At 36.1% G+C, this 23,708-nt stretch overlaps 5 protein-coding genes across 7 annotated transcripts; 3 read left to right on the forward strand and 2 right to left on the reverse strand.

Annotated features, from left to right (window-relative positions):
• The first annotated feature begins 364 nt into the window (after positions 1–364).
• On the forward strand, positions 365–6,422 carry LOC112047322 (peptidyl-prolyl cis-trans isomerase G). Its single transcript, XM_024084409.2, has 6 exons — positions 365–567; positions 1,754–2,959; positions 3,516–3,837; positions 3,907–4,050; positions 4,187–4,262; positions 4,752–6,422. The coding sequence occupies exons 2-6, from the start codon at positions 1,762–1,764 to the stop codon at positions 4,908–4,910; spliced, it is 1,899 nt and encodes a 632-aa protein (XP_023940177.2). The 5' UTR covers positions 365–567; positions 1,754–1,761; the 3' UTR covers positions 4,911–6,422.
• Positions 565–1,703, forward strand: LOC112047324 (phosphatidate cytidylyltransferase, mitochondrial). The gene has a single exon (XM_024084411.2). The coding sequence runs from the start codon at positions 606–608 to the stop codon at positions 1,614–1,616; it is 1,011 nt and encodes a 336-aa protein (XP_023940179.1). The 5' UTR covers positions 565–605; the 3' UTR covers positions 1,617–1,703.
• Positions 6,423–7,813: 1,391 nt separating the features above from the next.
• LOC112047310 (uncharacterized) lies at positions 7,814–9,634 on the reverse strand. The gene is made up of 3 exons (XM_024084394.2): positions 9,474–9,634; positions 8,653–8,887; positions 7,814–8,038 (listed from the first exon to the last, which is right to left on the reverse strand). Exons 1-3 carry the CDS (start codon positions 9,545–9,547, stop codon positions 7,895–7,897), a joined length of 453 nt encoding a protein of 150 aa, XP_023940162.2. The 5' UTR covers positions 9,548–9,634; the 3' UTR covers positions 7,814–7,894.
• Positions 9,635–12,253: 2,619 nt separating this feature from the next.
• LOC112047301 (cyclin-C) lies at positions 12,254–14,573 on the reverse strand. The gene is made up of 3 exons (XM_024084381.2): positions 13,787–14,573; positions 13,045–13,137; positions 12,254–12,422 (listed from the first exon to the last, which is right to left on the reverse strand). Exons 1-3 carry the CDS (start codon positions 14,384–14,386, stop codon positions 12,300–12,302), a joined length of 816 nt encoding a protein of 271 aa, XP_023940149.1. The 5' UTR covers positions 14,387–14,573; the 3' UTR covers positions 12,254–12,299.
• A 1,859-nt stretch (positions 14,574–16,432) lies between these two features.
• LOC112047302 (uncharacterized) lies at positions 16,433–22,314 on the forward strand. Of its 3 annotated transcripts, XM_052891533.1 has the most exons (7): positions 16,433–16,516; positions 17,006–17,235; positions 18,298–18,529; positions 19,424–19,551; positions 20,156–20,219; positions 20,912–21,032; positions 22,072–22,314. In XM_052891533.1, exons 2-7 carry the CDS (start codon positions 17,151–17,153, stop codon positions 22,261–22,263), a joined length of 822 nt encoding a protein of 273 aa, XP_052747493.1. In that variant the 5' UTR covers positions 16,433–16,516; positions 17,006–17,150; the 3' UTR covers positions 22,264–22,314. The 3 variants fall into 3 exon arrangements, with proteins under 3 accessions (XP_052747493.1, XP_052747494.1, XP_023940150.2); XM_052891534.1 differs by lacking the exon at positions 17,006–17,235; XM_024084382.2 differs by lacking the exon at positions 16,433–16,516 and having other exon boundaries at positions 16,633–17,235.
• The last annotated feature ends 1,394 nt before the right edge of the window (positions 22,315–23,708 follow it).

Raw genomic sequence — 23,708 nt, forward strand, 5'->3', positions numbered from 1 at the left:
CCTTCGGTTTATAGTAATTTAGTACTTGGCTAGTATTCGTAACAGACAGATATTTAAAAATAAAAACAAAATTGTTTTAGCCCCCAGAGGCTGAAATGGCGGTTTAGCCATGCTGTGGAACGCAAAAAGCAAGAGTATTTAGTGAAAAGGATACTTTTTACACAAAAAGGTTACTTTTTTTAACATTTCGCGTAACTTCTCACAAGACCCAACTGGCAACACTGCTTGTAATTCAACCGTAAAAATTCTAGTATTGAGAACCTCCTCGTTTTTTGAAAGTCGGCTAAAAAGCCAGAACCCAGACACGTAAAGCAAATTGTTTAGAAAAAGAAAACCTCTATGGCCATCTGCCAAAAATAAAAAATCAAAATCTTTTTGTCTATGATTACTGATGTTTCTTTCTTGTGAATTGTGATGAACAATCGTAAAAAATAATTTAACCAACAGGAAATGCTTTGAAATCCTAAAACAAATTAAATAAATCGTCACCAATAAACCATAACGCGAATCTCACATACGTATAATCATATGTCAAGAAGCGATTGCTAAACTGAAGCTGCTCCACAGGTCAGCCAATCTTCCAATATTGGTCTATATTTATCGTCATGGCATCTACAGCAGTTAAAGTAGCTGCCGCCGCGAAGGATATTTCTCCCCTGTACTACAGAATTTTATCGAAATTCCCACAAAACTTTACTTTTTGTTTTGCCTATGGATCAGCAGTCAAACCTCAAATAGGCAATCAGAAGAAGCACAATATGATCGATCTCATATATTGTGTCGACAACTCGTACCGCTGGCATGGTGCTAACATCGAAATAAATCCATCACACTACTCGGCGCTGCGCTTTTTGGGCAAAGGATTTGTTGCAAGATTTCAAGAGAAGTGGGGTGCAAAAGTTTACTTTAACACATTGGTGGACATTAAAGAAGAAAATGTAACAATCAAATATGGTGTTGTATCTCAGAAGGACCTGATCGCTGATCTCCTCGATTGGAACAACTTGTATCTGGCGGGCAGACTTCATAAGCCAGTAGAGATCATCAAACAAACAAACAGTTCTCAACTACAGATTGCCCTCCAGTCAAACTTACGTTCAGCTGTACATACTGCTCTTCTTGTATTACCTGAGACTTTTTCTGAATACGACTTTTACTTTGCAATATCCAATTTAAGTTATGCTGGAGACTTCCGCATGACCTTCGGTGAAAACAAAAATAAAGTTCGTAACATTGTCCAGCCTCAACTTTTGAACTTTCGCGAGCTCTACAGGCCAATCTTGCAGCAATTCCATGCCTACGTAGATTTTCCAACTGGTGATGCTCAGTGTCATCAAGACATACATCCTGAAACTAAGTTACACCATTTAATGCAGCTACCTATGGTTCCACAACAGAGAATAGTGAAGTTTTGGAATCACGGAGGACTTCAACAGGACATGGAGGATGTTCTCCGTGCTGTAGCATATGATATTGATTGTGCTGTTATTTTGCGGCAAATACTAAAAGACCTTGTGTGGCAGTCAAGTGTAAGGCAATCACTAAAGGGTATTCTTACTGCTGGTTTCCTAAAATCAGTTCGTTACAGTGCTAAGAAAATAGCTAAAATGTTCTGATTATATAATTTTATGTAAAATTTACTGTAAATATACTTTAGGATAATGACGAAGTGTACAAAATAAATCTTGAAATAACTTAAGTTACAGATGGTTTTTTATTCCTAAATAATTCATTACCATAATTTTTATTCTAGGTGCAAATATGCTATCTGATGAATCAAGCAGTGATTCAGAAACTGGCAGGTTCAAAGGTCAAACCAAACGTCAAGATGATAAATCTAATACTAGTACAAAGAAAGAAAATGTATTTGGCAGATCAATAGGGCGGAACAGGAGATCTGCTGACAGATTTAATAGAGAAGGTGATAGAAGGCGACATGAAAGAGAAAAGTTTGAACAGAGATCAAGAGAAAGACATAGATACTCTAGGTATTCTCCTGTAAGAAAATACTCACGAGATAGAAGTAGAGAAAGAAGTAAAAGATCTTCAGAGAGATATAGAGACAGAAGGCGAACACATTCAAAGCCCAGAGAAGAAAAGTCTAAACAAAGGGAGAGTCGAAGCACAAGTAAAGGCAAGCACATACATTCTAGACCTAGATCTCAAAAATCTCCTGTAAACACAAGGAATGTAAGAGATGAAATCAAAGGTTTAATTTCAAATAAAGATAGAAGTTCAGAGAAAATAGAAAAGCAGTCATGGGATGAAAAATCTTCATCCCCAGAACCTGTAGTAAAGAAATCAGTAGTGCAAAAACCAACTACTGAAGCTAGAAAGAAGAAGAGTGATAGCCCTATATTGCTTGATGTACATGGAAACAGTGAAGGATCTGATGAAGTACAGCCTGGCTCATATTATAACATGATACCAGCAATTGTAAAAGAAAAACTTGAAGATACTGAAGTGATATCAGAAGATTCTAGTGAAATTGATTCTTCAGATGATGAGAGGCTAAGAGCAAAATTACTAAATTTAGAAAAAGAGTTGCAGAAGACAAAGAAGAAGAAACATAGAAGAAAGCACAAAAGGAAAACTTCAAAGTCTGATAAAGACAAACGTGACTCATCAGCTTCTGTAGAAGTGACCAGCACAACAGATATTCCGGATGTTGTTATTGAATCTTCTTTACTTGCTAGTGCTGAAGTTTCGTCTACACAAAAAACTGCACAGAAAGAGAGCAGCGAAGAAGGTGAAATACTAAGTGATGACTCTCAAAGTGATATTGATCCAAACGACTTAAGACATAAACTTAAGAGATCAAAAACATCCCAAGGCCAGCAAAACAGAGATGCTTGGGGCCCGGCACTACCTCCACATTTAGATAAAAATTTTAAAGAAAGTGCATCACCGGAAGGACCATTGTTACCTCCTCATTTACAGAGAAAGGGCCATAATATAGGTAAAGGTTCACTTAGAACGTTATCAAGCATGCCTTAGCTTACTTATTATTTAAGCACATAGATGTTTGATGTTGTAAGAATAGGGTACTTGACTTATATCAAATCTAATATAAATAATATTAATTTCCTACATAGAATAAGGGTCCGAAATATATCAATATCAATTAATAAAAGTTAAGGATTTCTTTTAAAACTTAATTTAAATAATTCATATTTTTTTCAAATTTTGCTAACATCAAAAACACTGTCGTCCATTTTGTGACGTCACTAACACACTTGATGTACTAAATGTCGAACGAATTGTTAACTAATATTTTTGTCACACGCTCCATTTGTATGGGATTTATTCTAGTGACGTCGTGAAACAGTTGAAATATACTGTCATGGCCGACAGGCGTTTTGGCTGGTATTGTCAAAAACATATTTAAAAACTAAAATTATCATGTAATCATGTCTCAAAAAAATATGAAAAAATTTTTTTTTTAGTCTAGTAGATTGACAATGAACTATTTAGGACCATTTGAAAAAAAGTGTCAACTAGCCTATTTTTTTCAGGGCCATCAATACCTGAAGACATGAGGAAAGTTTTAGCTGAAAATAGTGAAATAATTCACGAAGTCATACATGACAGTTCAGACGATGATGGAATAGGGCCATTACCTGCCGGGGCTGAAAATAAATGGACAGAGGCGCACCAACATCTAGAAGAGAGAGCTATGGAGATGAAAATAAAGAAACTTGATGGATATTCATTAAAGAACTCCAACATCAAATCTAGAGAACAATGGATGCTGGAACTACCAGAAGGCAAGACAAAATACTTGGGATTAGAAGCTAGAAGTTTTAGAGCAAAAGAAGGACCTGATATGTCTGATAGGTACTGGAAATTTTAAGCTTAATTATCAACTTTTTTTAAACAAAATGCTAATTTAGTGTGTTTGTTAAGGTCAAGTTGGACGGACACTCCTGAAGATAAGGCTCGTAAGGCGTTAGGTATACCAAAAGAAGAGGATACCAATGTTACACTGCAAAGAGAAGCAAGGGAACGTCACGTTGCAAGGCGGGACGAAGAACAAGAGAAAGCTGCCAAGTAATATATTTTTAATATAATATTTTAAAAAATGTTGTATATATAATATTTTAAAACAACTGACAAATATACTGATTTTAATAAAATTACACTGTTTGTGCCGAATTTCTCAATAATGAATATATTAATTTTCCAGAAAACACAAAAAGAAGCATAAAAGGGAAGAAAGCTTATTGGATATGCACCAAAAGAAACTGAAAAAGAAGAAAAAGGTATAACATCTTTTATTAAACAATCAACATGCTAAAGTTGAAAAATAATTTGAAAAACCGATAGTCATTAATGAATAGCTAAAATACTGTAGTAAGTAGTACACTTTTCACCTACACTTCACTTTAGATGAAACATCTTTGATGAAACCGCATCCAAATTTTACCCATTTAAGCTCTATGGTGCTAAGCACTTATTACACCCCTTTTTAGTTGTATGCTTAATTTTATTTTAAGCACTCTAAAATATACTAATATTATAAAGATGAAAGATTTGATTGTTTGTATGTAATGAATATACTCCGAAACTACTGAACCGATTTGAAAAATTATTTCAATGTTGAGAAGCTACACTATCCCTAATAAACCGTACTTTTTTAGAATTTTTGTCGGGTACGAAAAATTTTTGGATTGACCGCCCAAAATCGCTCGTACTCGACTAAAATACTAAAGTATTTCGAACTAGGCCTGAGTAGTTTAATATATTTACAGAAAGAAGACAAAGATGAGGAGAAGAAGGAACGCCGTCCATTCAGTCGCGACCAGGACTTGCAAGTCAACCGTTTCGATGAAGCTCAAAAGAGATCCATCATCAAGAAAGCTCAAGGTTTAAACACCAGATTTTCTAGTGGTGAAGCAAAATATTTGTAGGGAAGTCACACTTTTTTATCTGTCTACCTATTCATGATATTATATATGATTTTTTTTTTTTTATACAGAATTTATGCTACACATTTGTAGTAAATATCAAACTTTCATAAATTTTGTGGGTCAACTTGTTAAATTCAACTCAATATTAAAGTTTTTGTAATTTACATACACACAATCACAATACATACTGAATGATGATGAATTATATTATTTTAACGATATACTCGTAAAGTAAAATCGAGTAAAGTTTATTCTTGATGTTAAAGTAAATATATGTACCTATTTTAAGTGTACTGTTTATTCAGAAAGCCAGATTCAAGTATATTTGTGCTCCATTTAAAAACTTTCTGATTGAATATTGTCTCTAAACAGTTGCTAACTGTGACCAACAACAATACAATTGGCTTAGGGAAACTAAACACGCAAAGTAATTGCAACAAGAGATTAGGGCTGTCATGTCTAGAGTGTGACATTTAAAGCTTTGGCTTAAGGTGCTGAGCATTCACTTGTAATGAGCATTCGCGCGAATGTTACATCACAGAAATATACGAGAACATTTTAGCGAGCAGTTACTTGGACCTTTTTGCCGACACAAGATGTTCAGTTTCAAAATTCTCAAGATATTCGTAGCAATAATTAGATCTATGTTTCTCTCGTTGTTCAGTTCAGATGTTCTACAAGTGAATGCTCAAGTCTATCAGCACTTAGGGAAACATGAAACTCAAAAGGACGTTTGTAGAAGGAGACTAGGGCTGTTTGATTATTATTTGTTAAAAGGCTTTCTGTAAGAAAATCCTTAAATTCAAAGGAACATTTGTGGGAAAAGACTGGAGCTTTTTGAACAAATTGTGAGACTTTTGGGAGGATACTGGGGTTGTTTGATCCACATATAAGACTTGTTGGTGGATACTGGGGCTTTTTCATCCACATATGAGACTTGTTGGTGGATACTGGGGCTGTATGATCCATGTGTGAGACTAAACCTCAGGTTAGGGGAATGTTTAACTCAAAAGAACTTTTCCAAGAGAAGACCAGGGCTGTTAGATACAAGTGTGTGTGATTAAAAGCCTTGGCTTAGGGAAAGAGTAAACTCAAAAGAACGTTTATTTAGGCTGTTGGATCAGAGTGTGAAATTTTACAAAATGTAAGCCTCCGTACATATTTGATGCTATTTCAGCGCGATCACTGACCACGTTTCGCAGTCAGTCGCGTAACCAACATGGTTGGCTAATTGCAGTGTAATATGCGCCAAACTTAAAGTCCGCTCTGAAGTTGCAACGGGCCGAACTGCGCAGATATTATAACTGGGATTTTGTATCTGTGCCGCCATTCGCCTCGTTTTCAGCGCGGAAGAAGTTTAACGTATAGGTATTGTTTTCGCATTGTAATAAAAGCTTTTACTAATTTTATGTAGACTTATGTATTGGTTATTAAGGTACTTAGTATTGTTTATTGATGGATTAGTATAAATGCGAATATTTTGTAAATATAGACACATGATTTTAATTAAAACTGACTTTTTATTGAATACAGTTTACAGTTTACACTTTTGAGTGGATTTGATATTTCTCAGAACACTTCCTTGCGCCTGATTTCAATAACTTTACTCAATAGTAATCAACTTATAAGACTCCGTTCACTTAAAATTGTTTTTCACAAATTTTGCGTAAATCATGGAATTTTCCAGGAAAAAACCTGTGTTAATCTCTGGATGAACCTGATAAAGATAAATTTGATATGCAGATAGATTACGTACTCTGGTACGTATAATAATCTATCTGCATTTCAAATTCCAGCTTTATCAGTTCAGAAGTTGCGACAGCCTGAGTTTTACGACAATTTTTGAAGACTTGTTGTTTGTTAAACTTCTTGGCAAGAAAAAAAAAATACACCGGCAAACAAGCAAGAAAAGAGAAAAAAAAATGTTTATTTCTTCGAGTAACATGCTTTTATTTAGCCAATAATTTAACCAGATAGGAAGAGAATCGACGTACCACATGGCTACAGGCTTAAGGTGGTGCCCTCTGAGGCACAGAGCAGGGAGTAACATCACTGGGCTGAGAATTTTAAATGAAAATTTCTTGGAAGAAAGAAGATACTCTCATAGCCCGAAACAGGATTCGAATACTGTGGTTTCGTTTCGTATCATGAGTTCATGATACGAAACCGCACGATCAACGAGGCACTACAAGTTGTGTGTCTATACTGTGACTGACTGTGTGTGTGTTTAAATAGGTTTTGTAGGTACATACGTACTTGCTCGAGGTTAAAACAAGGCTCTACCATGTGCCTCAAACGTATTTTAAAGTACTTTGGACACATTGTCAGGAAACACGGAGACATCGGAACGAAAAAGGCCCGAAGTGTGCAGCCCGATGCGTTGGTCTGACCAGTATGTTGTTCAAATATAGTATGAAGTTAAATGAAGATAATTTCCAACGCCCAAAATTGAAAATGCAACACTGTTCGAAAAGCTTTGTGTTTTAAAAACGCCGTCGTGTGGACATATACTTGAGGGGCTTAAATGTTAAAGAAAAATAAAAGAAATTTCTTTTTTTCGATTGTCTATATTAAATTTAACGAAGAGATGCTTGAGAGGCGCAAATAGAGCGCGCAGGCGCAGGCCTGATTTTCAATTGGTCACTCCAGATGTCCAAAGTATGGTCCAGATCTTCGCGTTCCATACTTACCAACTTTGTACTCAGAAGTGGTATAGGTACCTATAGGTATAATATTAGGAGCAAACAGCTGAGGCGCCATATTTGGATTTCGCTCCATTCTAAAATTTACTTCGGGCCGGTGCTGCTTGGGAATGCATTTGTTGTATTTGAACGCTTTTTTAGCGTCCGTTAAAAAGACTCCCGTGCCTGTTGAAATTTTGCGAACGAAATAAAACACCAAAACTAAAATAATATTATATTAATTTACCACTACACATTTGATACTACAGGCAATGAATGGCGGTAGATAGAGATTAAGTCGTTTTATACGACAACAGCATCAGTGGTGCCGGTCTTTGCGGATGATTCGCAAACTTTTACTTTGGAGTCTTCGCAGCAAAGCGGTTCGTCAGCTGACATATCGGCGTAGGTCCACGGTTTATCGCACGCTTGGTAAAAAGCAGATAACTGGAACAGATATATAAAATACCTCATTATTAGCAACGATATTTAATAATATTAGACACGGCACTGGCGCGTCGATGCTGAGGCGCTTAATCGTCTTAATTTTATGTCGCATAGTAGGTACCTAAAAAACGAAAGTTATTTAAACATAATACATCATTATCAACTCACATTCGTCTCACTGCTGAGCACGAGTCTCCTCTGAATGAGAGGGGTTAGGTTTGCGAATTTGTAGACTTAACACACGTAGAGAATTTAGAAAATTCACAGGTATGCGGGTTTCCTCACGACATTTTTCCTTTACCGTTTGAGACACGCGATATTTAATTTCTTAAAATGAAATGCAGATACCTAACTGAAAATCCCGGACCGGATTCGAACCTACACCCTCCAGAATCGGAGGCAGAGGTCATATTCACTGGGCTTATACATAATTGTCAACAACGTCAAGTTGTGTGCTCAGAAAGTGTAAAAACTGTATTAAATGTTACCGTTAAATTGAAGGTAAATACCGTTAGATTATAATCTATCTCGCGAGATTGACATACAATTAAACATGTAAATCGGTAGATTGTATCAATTGAGTCGCAAAATACCAGAATAGTACAAAACCTTACCTTAAGATCGTCGGCGTTACCAAGTCTATTACACAGAATCTCAGGTCCTTTGGCCTTCGCGGCCATTGCTAGTGCGAGGCAGAGACTCTTGCAGGTAGAGTCCCCTTCCTCGGTGCAAGCCACAACCAGCCCCGGCGACTGAGACAGCAGTGGAAGCTGGTCTGCTGCGGGAGATGGAGTGGGGAATCCGCCGCAGGTGCAGTTGCCTCTAGCTCCATCACCAAATGCTCCTGAACTATGAATTGAAATGTAGATAAACAAATGAATAATACTGAAATCTTCTGTTTTTTTATCTATCTATCTGTTTGTTATTATTTTAAATTAACAGCTTTGAACTGAAAGCATATACTTATATGAAGGAATATACGACATACGTCAAAATCTCGATTTTTAAAGTTATGTCTGTTTGTCTTTTTTTATCTCTGAAACGGCTGGACCGATGTTGACGGGACTTTCACTGGACTCTCCGCAGGGCAGGGCGCCATTTATAAGACTGTTTTCTGCAACTAAATGCAGGCTCTTTCACGGTAAAGGGATTTGAGAGACGATTATGTTCGAGTTTGGACCGACGATTTAACGTGACCTGTTGAACTTTCTACTCTTGCGAATAGAAAGTAAAAGAAAATATTTCATAACCCGCCTTAGGACTTAAACCCAGCCTCTCATGGTCATGATCCTTAGCCAGGGATTTTTTTTATTTACCTAACCACTTAACAAGTTACAGTTTGACTCAACGATATTTTTGATTAGACTGCAATTAAAGCCGAGGTGTACCTACAAAATAACAAGTTTAGTTTAAAATACAAAATTATATTAAGTACCTGGTGGTGCCAGTTAAGTCTCCGAAGGCGATTCCAAGGAAGGCTATGTGGACACACAATACGATTCCCAACATGGTGATGGAAGACACAAAACCAAGCAGTGCAATGAACTGCCATTTGTTCCGGGGTTGCTTAAATACTTGAATGCCTGTTGTTCATTAGGAAGACCACACTTGCTTTGGTTTGGTTTATTTCAGGACCCGTCTTAAACCTACTGACTACTATAAAATACGTATTTCATTATTCAACTATTTTTAATAGATGAATTTTCAATAATAGACGCAAGTAACGTAGATTTTATAAATATAAAACACCATTTTGACCGTTATTTCCATTATGCCTTCCCCTCCGGTGTTATTTGAACTGAAAGTGCGACATTAGGCCAATGTCGCTTATAGTCGATTGTCCACTTATCGACTCTTTTTAACATTATTATGTATTACTAGCAGACGCCCGCGACTTCGTCCGCGTGAAAGTCGATGTACCCCTACCCTACCCTATCCTTACCCTACCACTATCCTACTCGGAGAACATGTCCGTCATACATGATTTATATGTAGCCTTAACCATTAAGGATGTACACGCGACGGAAGCTTAAAAAATGGAGTAACTTCTCCCGTTTTCTCAACATTTCTCTTCACTGCTCTGCTTCTATTAATTGTAGCGTGATGAAAAGTATACTATAACCTCCCCAGGAGTATGTAGAATAATTGTACCAAGTTTCGTTAAAATCCGTACTTTTTGTTTCTATAAAGAACATACAGACAAAAATTTTATTGATTGCATTTTTGGCATCAGTATCGATCACTAATCACCCCCTGATAGTTATTTTGGAATTTTAATTCATGTACAGAATTGACCTCTCTACAGATTTATTAACAAAACAAGCGAAATGTTAGTATGCTCAATATTTCCTTCTGCATCTGGGATATAAATACAGCAATTACATTATTATTAATCCGGCCGGGAAATATTCTTGGATTTAAATTTTGGCTTCTTATTCTTTGACTAATGTCCTAAAAATTAGCGAAATCTCTGTTTGTCAGACAATAACTAGTAAAATTACCTAAGCTAGCTAATCCGTCCGGGAAAGACAAAGAAAACTTGTGGGCGTCGTAACGAAACACGATCATCAATGTTTTGAAAAAACACGATGCCAGTGTTATTACTGTATCACTTGTACAATAAGCAGTTAGACGTACCAGAAGTTCCATTTGTTTTGAGACATTGTACGTACATTGTTATAGATGCATTAAACCGGGTAATTAAAATTGCTCCACTCTATGCAATATTAATTAAGTAAATTACGACTTCACGACTATTTACATGAAACAATTTACTGACGTGACGTGATGGCTCAGTGAATATGACCTCTACCTTCTGCTTATTTAGAGCGTAGGTTCGAAGCCGGTCCGGGGCATGCATCTCAAACTTTTCAAAAGCTAATATGCATTTTAAGAAATTAAATATCACGTGTCCCAAACGTGATAAAACCTGCATACCTACCTCCACGAGAATTTTCTTAATTCTCTACGTGTGTGTCGTCTGCCAATCTGCATTTGGGACGTGTAATAGACTAAGGCCTAATTCATTCTGAGAGGAGACTCGTGCTCAACAGTGAGCTGATATGGGTTGTTGATGATGACCTACATGGTAAGAACAAAGGGACTGCCTCGTTGGTAAGTGGTTAACCTATGTGGCTTCGGAACATGCGGCCCTGGGTTCGAATCCTGTTGAGTCACGGAGTTTCTGTCTTCTAAGAAATTTTCAGTAAAAATTCTCAGTCCGTAGTTAGGAAGATGGTGGATTTACTCCCCCGTGTCTGGGACGTTAAGCCTTCACGCCCGTTATTATCATTAACATTCGATAGTGGTTAATAATTAAACATTGTCACCCTAATCCCGCCACTCCGCATTGGAGGAGCGTGGCGGTTCTGAGCTCAATACCCCTTCAATAAAAACACGGACAGACATTGACAGGAAGCACAAAAATAAAATTAAAATGCTTTTGGCTTCAGCATCGATTATACAGAGTGCTTGGACCTCCACCAGATTTCCAAAATATCTTTCTTGTACAGAATTGAACCTGTTACAGTTTTATTATAAGTATAGATATAGATTTCTTGAAAGAAAAGTAGGTATACGTAGTAGTTAGAATACTGCCATTTTGTATTATTTATGTGCAAGTTAGCCGGTAGCCCTTGTTAAGAGGATAAAAATCCAAACCACTTTCGGTTTCTACACGACATCGTAACGGAACGCTAAATCACTTGGCGGTACGTCTTTGCCGGAAGGGTGGTAACTAGCCACGATTGAAGCTTCCCAACAGCCAGACCTGGACCACTTAAGAAAACCCCAATCGGCCTAGCCGGGATAGCACCCAGGACCTCCGCCTTGTAAATTCAACGTGCATACTACTGCGCCACGGGGTCCGTCAAAAATTGTGCTGATTCACAGCTGGAAAGTCGTAGGTTCGACTCACAGCTTCGGTCATGGTCGTATTCTAAATTGATTATTTGAATAAACAATATTATCCAATAGACTCACGTCCTAGTGGCATACCACCTATGCCTACATTGGCCGTGGCAAGGTATTATCCTACCGACAAATACATACCTACCGTTCGAGGGTACTGGCGGAGACAGCATTAACTTGTTGTTGTTTGTAATGGGATGCTATATTATCAGGGTAACATAGGCCTAATTTAACCCTGTACTCCCACGGCAATAAGAATTATGCAAGGTCTGCATTAATAAAAGGAGATTAATAAAAAAAAAATAGTTTATCTAATAAAATATTGATTATATTTCAGCAATCATTTGGAACATTATCTCTGTGGCGCTGGAGAAGGTTTAGGAATTTTCCCTAGCAGTCCTTGAATTTCTTTCTTTTCGTCGTAACTCTTCCACATTTCATACAAATTAATAATGGTCCTTACTATCTCTTGTATCTGTGAACAAAGTATTGGAAAACTTAATAGTTAAACAAATATAAAAAAAAGTATGTGTCTGTACTAATGTGTAGTTTTTGTAACAACAAAAATTACAAATTTGTACCAAACTAACAAACAAAACATTATTTCTCCTCTTCTGGGAGGGAGGTAGGCCAACAGGGCCGGCAAGTTTATTAAGTAATTCATTTTCATTGCATATCATGGTTGTAATCATCTTATATTGTGTTTATTGTATTACACAAAACCTATGTGTCCATTCTGAACATGTGCATATGTCTGATTAGTACACAAAAACAACATCCCAGCAGCGTTATACTAGTTGTATGGCTTCTTTCAATAACAGATTGGACTAAAAGTTTTGCACATACTGTACTGTACAGATTTGCTTTTATTAGTATACTATATTCCAAATGAGCACAAAAAAGATAATAAAGTGTTTTTCAGATAGCACGGGTACAGTGACAGTTGCCTGTATGCCGTTCATAATATGTATAATTATCATGAATTGTGGCGAAATTTCAAGACTGAAACAAATTGTAGTTAGTTTTCCATATTCAGGTTTTGTATTGCAACAATAATAAAGTAAAAATCTGTAAAAAATACTCTATTTATAACTTACTTTATCCATATCTACATTTAGCTCAGCAAACCAGGGCTTGAGGTTCTCTTTGCCGAGCATTACACAAGCTATATGAAGGGCACTTATGGCAATCTGAAAATAATAATCACAATTAAAATATTGCACTTGCATTTATGAGAAATATACATATTTGGGATCAATATTTGAATATATTGAATGAACAATGTAACATGTAAATTGATGCACAACAGAGGCATCTTTAACTATGATGCTATGATGCTGTACGCAGCACCCAGGTAACTGATTTGGGGGCCGCATGCCATAAATACTTTGATAACATTTTTGTATGTATTCAACTGTACACACAGTCGATGAACAGAATAGAGTGAATGATAATAAGTAGTCATACATGTCTTACAATGGTAGTAAACTGACTTAAACACTTGATAGTAAAGACAGAATTTACAGAAATGATCAAAATAGACCTTCATTTCACTTCATACTGTATTTGAACACTTTTTTAATGTCTGTTAAAAAAACTCTCGTGCGAATGGGGGCTTAGCAACACACCCAATAATACAGCTATCTCTTTCATGGTGTTGGACGAAAGAGATGCAACAATGACTTTGGTACATTTGGTCAACATTTTGTCTACTTCACTTCCCAAGGTATGACATTTGTTGCATGCACATACAGGGCACAAATATTGCTAGGTCAAAACAGAGTAATATGTTGTTGTATAGTTTACACTGTATTAATATTACTGATTTAAAATGATTACCTGATAAGGAGGATATAACAAACTGACATCAGTTCTCAACGAATCATTAACAATTCTCCAAGCGTATGTAAGAATTTGGTCATCTTGTATTTGAGTGTGTATGTCTTGAACAAATAGCAACAAAGGTCTATAGGGTTGATATACAATGAGACAACAGTCCAAATTTTCAAGTAAATAAAATTCACACTCCAGTATGTGGTTTGTCCTGTAAGGGAACTCTTGCTGTCCGTACGCGTAACTGAATTTGTTCTTGATCACTGTTTGGCATGTCGTTATAAGTCTTGAATTGGAAATTACACCGAACTCCTCCACTTTGGACGCTAGGAACACGCAAGTGGGCGCTAAAAGTAACGGGTCTATACATTTCAGCGAGTTTCTTGCATAGAATCTTTTGAAGTAGACCGTAGCAGTGGCTATAACTTGCTGTCGAAGTTTCAACTGCTCTCCCAATACTTGTATGATACTTGCAAAAAAGTTGAATACTTTTTGATACTCCTCCTCTGTCAGCTTTGCCAGGTCATGTTGACGATCACGAAATAGATCTTGTTTATCCAGTATCCATTGTTGATGATGTGAACTTTGCCAAAAGTTACCAGCCATGGCGTATTAATTTACGATAATATCTCTAATACATATCTTACAAGATTTCAAATTATAAGTAATTAGCTATAAGGTTTCGAATAAAAATCTAGTCAATACTTAACAATTAATCACTTAGTAAAAGTCTTGAAAAATTAAAAATTGAAAATGAAAACACACCACACCACAGAAGCGATTTTTTTTTAATCAGGTCCACAGACAGAGACCAGAGTACATAATGACCATAACGACTAATAATCTGTGACAGACAGGTAAACACAAAATGTCACAGAATCACAGATTAAATATCAACTGGTCTTGTCTTACTGCTCTGAGTTCTAGCCTTTATGACTTTCAATCATTGAGCCTCTCGTACTCAGACCAAATACCTATGGACTTAATATGTCGCACCCTTTCACGAAGTCACACATCGAAAATACTTAACAACCTAATATTTTTTATCACTACACACTACTATGATTCTCAATATACACACTTATAATTTGTACGCAGCTAACAAACACATCGCTTAGGCCTAGTTCGGACTACTTTAGTATTTTAGTCGAGTACGAATGAATTTTGGGCGGTAAATCTAAAAATTGTTTAGAGATCGATTAAAATACTAAAGTAGTCCGAACTAGGCATTACACTCGTTGGATAAAATATTCGATTACCTACTTTATCGATGTTTTACTATTCCTGTTGCTGCTGTAGCTAGAGAATCGAATATTTAGATAAGTTTATAATTACAAAGATATAATTAACATGGAAAATATGTACTTACAAATGAGACGTAATTACATCTTTTAGTAAACTAGAAGTTAACCATTATGACCATTTTTTACGCCACTTAACTTATCTTTTATATAAAAAAATGGCATATATACCCCCACTTGTTATTTATGATAAGAAATAAAAGGTAGATAAAATTCACAGCGACACATTGCAAATAGGTTGCCTAGTTAAATTTTTCATACAAAATCAAGAAAACCATGAATTAGACAAAGGTAGCATAATACAGTCAAATTAAACATAAAATAAGCGTTCATTTGACATATAAGACAACTGATGAGGGTATTTAAATAACATTAATTAACTGATTATATCTGGCCTTATTAACTAATTAATTATATCTGGCCACCCCACAGCTGCAGGGTGCAAGAAGCAGGCAACCTTTATGCTGTCGGGTATTTTCTTGTAACTTGTCTACGATTTTTATTAATCTATGCAAAGATAAAATAAATTAAAAGTAGATTAAATAAATTTAATAAAATAAATAATAATTGAATACTCACTAGGCTTTTACTAGAAATAAAGATGGAAAATATTCACATTGACATATTTCAAATAAGTTATTTGCAATGTCTATGTGTGATTATTTTCTATCATTTATTTCATATCCCAAATATATAACAGATGAGGGTATTTCTTATGTTGGATCTCGTACCCTTATAGATTCAGACGAATTAGTCTGTGTTCACAGAGTTTACGAACCACAGACGGGACGGCTAAAAACCCCACAGATAAAAAACCTGACCGACTGACCGAGGGTTCCGTACGTAGGATAAAATGTTAATTCAGTAGTTAGATTTAGATTAGAATAAAATTCAGAATTTAAATTGCGCAGTTATTGCACAGATTTTCCGTATTTCAGACCCCTTTCGTTCACATGCGAACCCATACTGATGATAAACCTTGCTGTTGTCATAATAATATGCTAATAAAAAGGTGCAAGAAAAAGTTACTCAATTAACCATGAATACTCACACTAATTTATAGCCCTGTTCTTGTGAGACGTGCACAAAGTGCTTGTAAAGATAGCATACCTAACTGCTAAACTGCACACATGAAAGTTCACTCTGGTGAAAAACCTTCTTTTTGCGAAATATATCATTTTAGAAATGCATATAAAATTACCGTACTTATACTTATAAAAACCTACTTTCACGTCACATGAAAACTCACACTGGCGTAAAATCTTATCTTGTGAGATATGTTTTGTAAGTGTTTATGAAAGAAATATGCGTACTCCTCAGAATACAGAAAACCACTTCTGTATTCTGAGGCGTACTCGTAGTCAGATTAAAATCTACGAACGACGCAAGGCTTGGGGAGCAAGCTGGTGAATGTGTTACGAAAACATAAACCATGGTACGTCACTAGTAAATAGAGGACATCTCCCAGATGACAAATGCGGATGAGAGTACGGGCCTTGAGGCTTAGCCTCCTTGCCAGGGTAGGGCGCGTGGGATCTTGCTTACCAGGTTATGTTATTTCAGCCCCTTTCGGGGTTAAGGCCTTGTAGGTGCTAAGTAGGTACAGGTCCCCCACGTGGGCTGAGATTGCTCGCTATACTGCTCTGGGGCGGTATCATAACTAATGTTGTGCCCCGGGCGGTGCCAATTGCGGTAAGACGTTCATCTCGTAGTTAATAGTGATCGTTCGTCTGCGGAAATTTCCATTTTTGGCCACGGCGCGAGCGAAGATCGATTAGTGGCTCTCCAACCTATATTGTTTTATTACTCACCGAATAAACTAAAGTTATACCCACGAGTTCTTAGAAGTTTTCCACTTTCTCAATATTTTCTTTCATCCGATAATTTTATTAGTTACGCACGTAATAACTATTTACTGTTTTAGATTAAAGTATGAAATTGCATGTTCCATTCGACTTGTAAAGAGTGTACAACATGGTTATTTAAATATCAATAAATAAGATCGATTTCAATATAAAAGCATTCGTTACGATGAATATGACTTCTAAATCGAACATTTTTGAACAACCATGGCTGGATGTAGGGATTATTTAGTTGGAATATTAATATGTTGCTTAATTGGTGCAAAAGCGGAACTAGATATAAACGATCTCTGTAAGTTTATTTCGTTAGATATAAATATTTTATTATATGTTTTTTGCCTAAAATCGTAATCGCAGACTTGGTACTTAAACTTTGCTTTTATCCATCTTTTTCTTTTTTTCGTTTAGGGGGATAAAATATTGGTCATGTTACTCAGTAATGATGTAGCTTTTAAATGTGAAAGAATTAATAATGGTGAAAGAATTTTAAGATCGGTCGAGTAGTTTTGAGTTAAATTGTAAACAAAATATTAAATTGTACAACCTACCCTTTACAACGAGAAATTCTTGTGTCAAAATAAATATAGACGTGTAGGTAGGTACCTACTGTACGTATCTCAAAAGATATCGAAAAAGAAATTGAAGATCAACAAATTCACAGAGCCTATTCAAATAATACAAACAAACATTCAAGACTTACCTCTTTCTATTATCATATTAGCTCATACTAATCTAATTAAGGTTTATTTTGTAGTCGTAACTGCTTAGTGTAGCCTACACTAAGCATTACCGCCTCGTACCTACACTGTGTACTTAGACCATTAATAACTGGACTTGGTTCGCACCCAAATTCACAAACAAAAAAGTCTGTCATTTTTTGAGGGGGACGAGCTAAGACTGTGTAGGTACGAGGATGGTTGCATATTGATACCTAAAAGAATTTCATGATAGCGTTGCAAGGAAAATCATTATTTTGTTAACAAGCGGATCGCCGCGACTTTATCCGCGTGAAATTCAGTTTGTTCAAATCCCGCGGGAACCAAGGACTTTTTTAAAGGTAGCCTTTATGTTGCCTTTATTTGCCAGTTTAAGTCTTGTCAGCCCATACGACGGACGGCGAACAATTAAAAATTAAAAAAAAAATAAGTTTGTTTATGTTTTAGTTATGTGTAATATGCACAGGAGAAAACATAGTTATATAACCTATATTTGACGGCCTCCGTGACGCAGTGGTATGCGCGGTGGATTTACAAGACGGAGGTCCTGGGTTCGATCCCCGGCTGGGCAGATTGAGATTTTCTTAATTTGTTTTAATTTTATTTTATTTTTCATACATTTCATATTTTTTATTCAGTGAGTGGAAACGAAATCGATCTCGGCCCTAACGACTTTACGGTGAACATTGGTTCGCTACCACAAAGCAAGCCGCAAATGACCGCGGACGACGCCAAGGCCAGCTACAACGTTCGCAAGCTGCTGGAAGATCTGCGGGACTCGTCTTCAACTGGATTATACGGAATTCCACCTTTAGACCCATATACACACAGTAAATTTCCGACACTCCCTATCAGTGTACCTTACGTGAGGTAAGTATTAGTATATATCAGCGGCGAAGAGTCCAAACAACCCGATACCCACCGGGTTACCTTTTTTGATGGTCTCCGTGATGCATTTACAAGACGGAGTCCTGGGTTCGATCCCCAGCTGGGCCGATTGACCGACCGGCCGACTTCGGCCGTGGCTAGTTACCACCCTACCGATAAATTTAGCGTTCCGGTACGATGTCATGTAGAAAGGGGCGTGGATATATAAATAAATCCATATTCTACATACATATTCTTTTCTTTATTGCAATTGTGTTTTCTTTATTAACCGACTTCAAAAAAAGGAGGATATTCTCAATTCGTATGTTTTTTTCATGTTTGTTACCTCATAGCTTCATCATTTATTAACCAACTAGCGGACACCCGCGACTTCGTCCGCGTGAAATTTAGTTTTTCACAAATCCCTCGGGGACCAAGGATTTTTCCGGGATTAAAAATAGCCTATGTGGTAATCCAGAGTAGAATCTATTTCCATTCTAAATTTCAGCCAAATCGGTTCAGTTGTTGCGTTGTAGGTAACATCCAAACAAACATCCATACAAACTTTCGCGTATATAATATTAGTAGTTACGAGCCATGGGGACATTTTCCTTCCATCATCCGCTGAGTGTCAAATTCTCAAACAAATATAGGTTAAATTCGACACTCCAGGCTGAAAGATCCCCTGAGGGTGCCCCTACGACGTCTATGAATACCACTGTAAGACTTAAGTGTAAGTAGGACTTAAGCCCCTGAAAATTTCCGATTTGATAACTTGATTTTAAATATTTCTATAACTATTCTACAAAAAATGAGTCCTGGGTATTACTTTTTTTAAACACTACATAATAATTAACTACTTTACTTGTATTTATTTATATATATTATATATTATAGTGGTACAGTTGATGTTACGGATGTGAAGCTTACTGGTCTTAGTGGTATCAAAATAGCGGTGCTAGAGGTTCACCTGGACTCTGTCAGAGCAGACTTGACCTTCACTGTGCCATTGTTAAAAGGAGAAGGTAATATTTTTAAAGTAAGAGTTAAAACTTCTTTACGTACGCTTGACGTATGAGTATAGATATAATACACTTGGGTACGTATGAGTGAGTTGAGCGTTACGAAAATTGTAGTTGGGCGATGCGTGCTGCCATCTACAGGCATAGTAAGACAATGTTTATTACTTTAAACTACCAATAGAGGGCGTTCTTAGAGAACTTTGAAACAATCCCTTCTGGACACATTTTTGACGACCTCCGTGGCGCAGTGGTATGCGCGGTGGATTTACAAAACTGAGGTCTTGGGTTCGATCCCCGGCTGGGCCGATTGAGATATTTTGAGGCCACCCTTAGTGCTCGGAATGGGGCCCACGTATGTATGAGGGATTGAATTTATGACCTCTCGATGTTATTTTAATCCTGAAGGTACTTGTAATAAAATTGCATTTGACAGTACTTACCGATGGTATGATATTCATGATACTCGTTTATCTAATTATACGTTGTTTTCACTTATATTTTAATTTTAATTGATTACCTTAATATTTAAATTGGGTCAAGATAACCGTAATAAATAAAGAACCGTAACAAACAAAGTTGTAAATTTTTCATCATATTTTTGTTCTAGTCAATTTTAATGCAGAGCTGCTACTGGGTGGCTTGTTTTCAATGAGTATAGAAGGAACATTAAGGTAACTTAATAATTATAAATCAATATTACAATGGTAACCATAATAAGCTCCATGGTAATTGTCTACCTCTTTGGTGAAGTGGTTACCTAATGTCGCTTCGGACCGCGAGGTCCTTAGTAAGTTCGAAATACGTAGCTTTTATTTCTTCTAAGAATTTCCTGTTAAAATTCTCAGCACAGTGTGGGGAAGTTGGTAGACACTCCCGGGCCTCGGAGCACGTTACGCTTACGGTCCCATTAGTATACCCAGAGGCACAATTATCCGCCCACTTTAATATGGCGCGAGTATATTAATGTGGGCGAATAATTGTACCTCTGAGTATATTAACATCTGATAATCATTAAAGAATTTAACATTATCGCTCTATGCGCGCCAACCCGCATTAGAGCAGTGTGATGGTTCTAAGCTTCATATCCCTCTCCTGTACTAATGTGGGTCATTAAAATAGGTTCATAAATTTAATTAGAAACATACAACTGGCAACAAGCCACTGGCTTAAATAATGTTGGTTCTCAATTCAGGCAGGTTCCTGAATTAAGAACCAGCATTATTTAAGGCAGTGGCGTACGTAAATAGGTAACTATCTAACTAACTAGGTAGTTAAATAATATTATATTGGCGTAACTACGCCACTGGCTAACTAACGAATTCTATCATTATTTTCTTATAAAAATGAGTTTTTTATCACGCAGAGCAGAACTAAAAAATATAATGGTTGAATGTTCAATTGGTGGACACTTGAATACATCTAGTTCTGAACCATTTTATACGTTGTCGGCATTGCAAGCACATTATCATGCCGACCACATGAAGGTATGTTGTGTAATTCTTTTTTATTTTTAATAGAGGAAGTCCAAATTCTGTTGATCGCCAGGAGCGATACATATTTATAGGATGAAAGTTTAGTCCAGGATGTAATCTTCTTCATTTCAGCCAAATCCATTCAGTAATTTTTGAGTGAACGATTATTATCAAATACTCTGAGAGGCACCCGTCGGTTTCATTATCGTAAACATCTAATAGTGATTGTTACGGTCAATAATTTTGCCAATATTATTAACAATAGGTACCTACCTATGTACCTACCTAAAGTGAAAATTGTCCCTTCAAATATCACTGTCTTATTGCCGTGGTATGTTGACTATCATAAAATATTGACAATATTATTTATTGAGTGTGCGCAGGCAACACAATTTATTCGCAATATTATTGCGTGTGTGAATAGTCTAGATTCGTATCAGATGGAGCAACATAAGGGTTCCCAACTTAGGGGTTTTCCCCCCCAGATTTAGGGGGCAAATAAGTGAAATGGGATTTTTTAGGGGTCTGAAATTTTTAGGGGTATTTTCAGGGATTTATTTTAAATTGATGATAATTTAATTATTTCTTTCTTGACCTAGCGACTTATTACGATATTACGTTATTCTACAACCACTCTGAGGCAACTGGCGGCAATTTTCATCGAATAAAAAAAATGGTTAAATTTATTCATTGTCAACATGTATGATTTCAAAAAATCTGAATCTTCAGATAAAGACGTAATATTTTGTCTGTATTAAATATAGGCTTTTGGAACATATTACAGCATATTATTTCTAAATTACCTACTATGAATTTATATTTTTAGGGGGACAACTCAATAATTAAGGCCATTTTGAGGTTTTTGACACAAACTTTAGGGATAAATATTTTGGAGAGTTGGTAACACTGCTGAACATACAACAGCTATTATTTTTCAGTTTTTCCATTACTTCTCAGTGTTTAATTTTTAAATCAATTTAATATTTACTTGTTTTTATAAGTACCTACCTAGATATATTTTAAGTGGTATTAATGTTTACTAACTTTACAGGTTAGCATTGAAGGCCTGGATATTGATGAGGATATTGTGGAGGCAATAGAGTCCTATAAATCAAATATCAATTTAGGAGACCTAACAAAGACAGTCGACAGTTACGTGAGCAACCAGGTTCTGAGTCAAATAAATGAAATTATTCAAAAGTTTTCTGCTGAGCAAGTGAAAACATATTTGCTCGATATTTAATTTAAATATACCTAATTTTAATTTACAATAAAAACTTCATCCTATGTCAATTTTTATTTTGTTTCCTTGTAGGTACTAATCTAAACTTTTTATTTATATAAAATCTTCCACCGATAGAAAGCTACATTATCAGGGAGTAACAGCTACATTTTTATCTCCGTTCTCCCACGGGAAACTACGCGGGTGAACCCGCGGTCTGCTACATACGAAAGTTTGTAACTTCTATAATACCGCAACTACTTAATTTTATTTACATAGTGGAAAGGACATGGCCGAAAAATGACATTGCGTTTACACGTACTTAGCAAGTGTATTTATATAATAAAAATAAAAAGATGAATTAACACATAATTCTTAACCTCTCTGAACTTCTCAGTTTTTATTTAAAAATAAAAAGATTGCAATATGAATTCGTCCACATCCAATTCTTCTGTCCAAAGAATATATTATACTCGCGATAATCTCAGGAAGTACTGGTCCGATTTGAAAAATTCTTTCAGTGTTAGATAGCCCATTTATCGAGGAAGGTTATGGGGATATATATAATCCCCGTATTCTTACGGGAACGGGAAACCGCGCGGCTTCAGCTAGTAATCAAAATAAAATCTATACCATGCCTAAAGGACTTAGGTGTAGTATCGTTTAAATAACTACATACACTTCAATTTTTTTATATTATGTTTATACGTCTGGTTATATAGAGAGCAACCAATTCATGTTATTAATGAAGCACGACAATACTTATTAAAAAAATAATCTGATTTATACAAGCTCATAGGTATTTTTGCTAAACACTGCCACAGTACTGTGACACTGCTAAACATGTAACAATTATTTGTAGGTAGGCATTATAGATATTATACATTTTATAATGACACAAAGTATTTTGTTTTTATATATCCTTTGAAAATAATCTTGTTTTTTTATGTAAATAACCATTGCAGTACAGGACATTGTAATTTTTGACGGCCGCTTACTTGGAAGATGTACCTACCTTTTTTTCCACATAGGTAAACGTACTTTAACGTACGTTTTTTTACAGGTAGGTAAACGTACTACACCGCTAAATCCGCTTGGGGATACGCCTCTACTGCTAGGGTGGTAACTAGCCACTGGTAATACACCTATCTACCACCAGATCAGACCTTCAGGCCTATTTTGTATATCTATATTTTAGTGGTTTTAGTAGGTCACATATTCAGCGGTGGATATTTTTCTCGGTGTACGATTCTGAATAATTCGATAAAAATGTGGCCTACTATTACTTAATCCATGTCAGGTTACCGTAACCATCTATATGATATTGTGAAGCGCCATAAGTGCTTTACTATCAGAATAATTATTTATTTATACTATAGGTACTTATAAATCATGCAAAACCTAGAGCTCGTCATTATTTTGAAGACGAGCCTACGACGCTCAGCGGTCAGCGAGCCAGCGCGGTT

The sequence above is a fragment of the Bicyclus anynana genome, chromosome 4, assembly GCF_947172395.1.
Source record: "Bicyclus anynana chromosome 4, ilBicAnyn1.1, whole genome shotgun sequence".
In the NCBI taxonomy this organism is placed as follows: domain Eukaryota; kingdom Metazoa; phylum Arthropoda; class Insecta; order Lepidoptera; family Nymphalidae; genus Bicyclus; species Bicyclus anynana.